This window comes from Camelina sativa, chromosome 8 (assembly GCF_000633955.1).
Source record: "Camelina sativa cultivar DH55 chromosome 8, Cs, whole genome shotgun sequence".
Lineage (NCBI taxonomy): Eukaryota > Viridiplantae > Streptophyta > Magnoliopsida > Brassicales > Brassicaceae > Camelina > Camelina sativa.
This window is the reverse complement of record NC_025692.1, coordinates 4,037,467-4,039,890: the sequence shown is the minus strand read 5'-3', so window position 1 is coordinate 4,039,890 and position 2,424 is coordinate 4,037,467. Positions and strand designations below refer to the sequence as shown.

The 2,424-nt window shown below is 40.6% G+C and overlaps 2 protein-coding genes across 5 annotated transcripts in view; one reads left to right on the top strand and one right to left on the bottom strand.

Annotated features, from left to right (window-relative positions):
* The window catches only part of LOC104706067 (chromo domain-containing protein LHP1-like), a 3,896-nt gene extending 2,695 nt beyond the window's left edge, over window positions 1-1,201 (top strand). For 2 of the 4 annotated variants that reach the window (XM_019228311.1, XM_010422197.2), the window contains exons 5-7: window positions 5-673; window positions 757-817; window positions 908-1,201. In XM_019228311.1, coding sequence (XP_019083856.1) covers window positions 5-673; window positions 757-817; window positions 908-955 — 778 coding nt within the window. In that variant the 3' untranslated portion in view covers window positions 956-1,201. The remainder of the gene's footprint in view (window positions 1-4; window positions 674-756; window positions 818-907) is intronic. The other 2 variants (XM_019228312.1, XM_019228310.1) reach the window with 1 other exon arrangement.
* LOC104709188 (disease resistance protein TAO1-like) overlaps window positions 1,306-2,424 on the bottom strand; it is a 5,101-nt gene continuing 3,982 nt past the window's right edge. The window contains exon 7 of the mRNA XM_019228654.1: window positions 1,306-2,393. Within this exon, the coding sequence (XP_019084199.1) occupies window positions 1,306-2,393 (1,088 nt within the window). The remainder of the gene's footprint in view (window positions 2,394-2,424) is intronic.

The window sequence follows — 2,424 nt, the reverse complement described above, 5'->3', positions numbered from 1 at the left end:
TAACATCTACATCACATGACGCTACTGAGAAATCTGACTCTTCTACGTCTCTCAACAACTCTAGCCTTCCTATTCCTGGTACGCAAGACCTAAGCGGTTCAAGTCTTCTAAAAGGAGATGAGGAAGCAAAGAATGCTTATGCATCCAGCCAAGTTGAAGCTAACAGCGGGAGTGTTGGGATGGTCCGGCAAGTTCGTTTGGTTGAAGATGAGAAAGAATATGATCCAACACTTAACGAGTTAAGGGGACCAGTCAATAACAGTAATGGTGCAGGATGTTCTCAAGGAGGAGGCATTGGTTCTGAAGGTGATAATGTAAGACCCAATGGCCTTCTCAAGGTTTATCCTAAGGAGCTTGATAAGAACAGTCGTTTCATAGGTGCTAAGCGGAGGAAGTCTGGTTCTGTGAAAAGATTCAAACAAGATGGATCCACAAGTATCAACCACACAACACCTACAGATCAGAATCTGACACAAGATTTGACTACATTAGACTCTTTTGGTAGAATTGCAAGGATGGGGAATGAATATCCTGGTGTGATGGAAAACAATAATTTGTCTCAGAAAACCAAGATTGAGGAGTTGGACATCACAAAGATACTTAAACCGATGAGCTTTTCAGCATCTGTATCAGACAATGTTCAGGATGTGTTGGTCACCTTTTCAGCGCTGAGGTTTGTCTCATTTGTGCTTTGGTCATTTCTCGCAATTTGATTTCATATTTTTTACAATTGTACTTATTTGGCTACTCTCATAGGTCTGATGGCAAGGAAGTGATGGTGGACAACAGATTTCTCAAGGCTCACAATCCTCATCTGGTAAGATTATCTTTACAGCTTTTTTTCTGCACTTGCTCATTTGGATGTTTCTTCTAAGCTTTTCTAATTTGTTTTTTTTTTCAACACCAGCTGATTGAATTCTATGAGCAACATCTCAAGTACAATCGCACTTCTTAAGTCACTCCGAAAGGTAAGAATTTGTTTGTACACAGCACTTGTAGGTAGAAAAAGATTAGATGGGGTTTTTTGTTCTAGCAACGCAACATGTAGAGTCGAGGTAGCGGCAAGTGGCTTTTTGTATCGCGTCTCCGGGAGGTTTCAGATTGTATTTTATCTCCTTGGGTTCGTTATGTTCACTCTCTATCATAGTAAATCTTGTCACTTGGACTTTTGCTTCTTATAGCGGAGGTTTTGTTGCACTTGCTTGTTCAAAGATCAAGTTCATGATGTATTGATGCAATCAAAATATATGGGTCCATCGATATATAATTATGTATACAACAAGCCAACAAGTGAATCTTTTACTCTCAGATACCATTTGGTTGATATAACTTGGAATGTCCCTTTCGAGCCAAAGGAATTGGACGAAACTTGACCCTCTTGGGATTTGGTTGCTCCTTATGCAAGAACTCAGCTTCATATGCTCTTCTTTTCAAAACTCTTGCGTCATCAGTTGCCTTCGAAATATCCAAATCAGAACTCTGAATTTTCTCAGAGTCAGTAGAGAACTCTTGCATCATGTCTTTAAATGATATGAGGTGCACCGCACATTTTTTAATCACTCCAACCGGGCTAAAAGAATCTTCTTCTGTGTTTTCGATTGAGAATTCGAACAGGGCTTCGTTGTAAGCTCCCATGGACATGCATGTTCTGCTGAATAAGAGAAGGTGATCTGATCCAAAATACATGTTTGTGAAAGCTTTTGGATCAGGATACCACACCTCATCCATAACTATCAGCTCACAAGCATCAGCATCTTTTAAAATACAAGAGCAGTGTATCTTCAGATTGTTCATCGGGTACTTTCCATCAACTCCAATCATGATGCAGGCAGAAAATCCCAAAATGTCAGACGATTTACTCTGAGGTAAGTGTATATTCAGCGACGAACCCATGACTTGGTGATTGAAGCAAGTTGGTACATCACTACCAGGAAAGTAAGAGTGTTCTGGTTTTGCTGACTCTAGCCTCATGTTACGATGAATGAGAATCCGTGCTGCTTGATCCAATTTGTAACAGTTGCTGGCTACAAGCTTGCGCAGACAATATTGGTTGAAGCTTCCTGAGATACTCACTAGGGATGTGCAGCTATGGATGTAGATATACAAGAGACCTCGTGGAAGCTCATCGGGCAATGCTTGAAGTCTCTGGCAATTGTTTAAATTCAGTCTGTTCAACTTGGTGAGCCGTTTGATGCTTGCAGGGATGAATTCAAAATTGTTCCCACTCAAATCTAGCTCTAGTAGACTCCACAAGTTACCAATACTGTTAGGGATCTCAATCATGTTCATGTTGCTTAGGCTCAGAACTCTCAAGTCATCAAACCTTGATAAGGGTGGACAAAGAGAATGCAACAAACCTTCTGGAGTATAGAAACTATTCCCAATCGCTAAAACTTGAAGACGAGAAAGTCGTGCAATGGACCA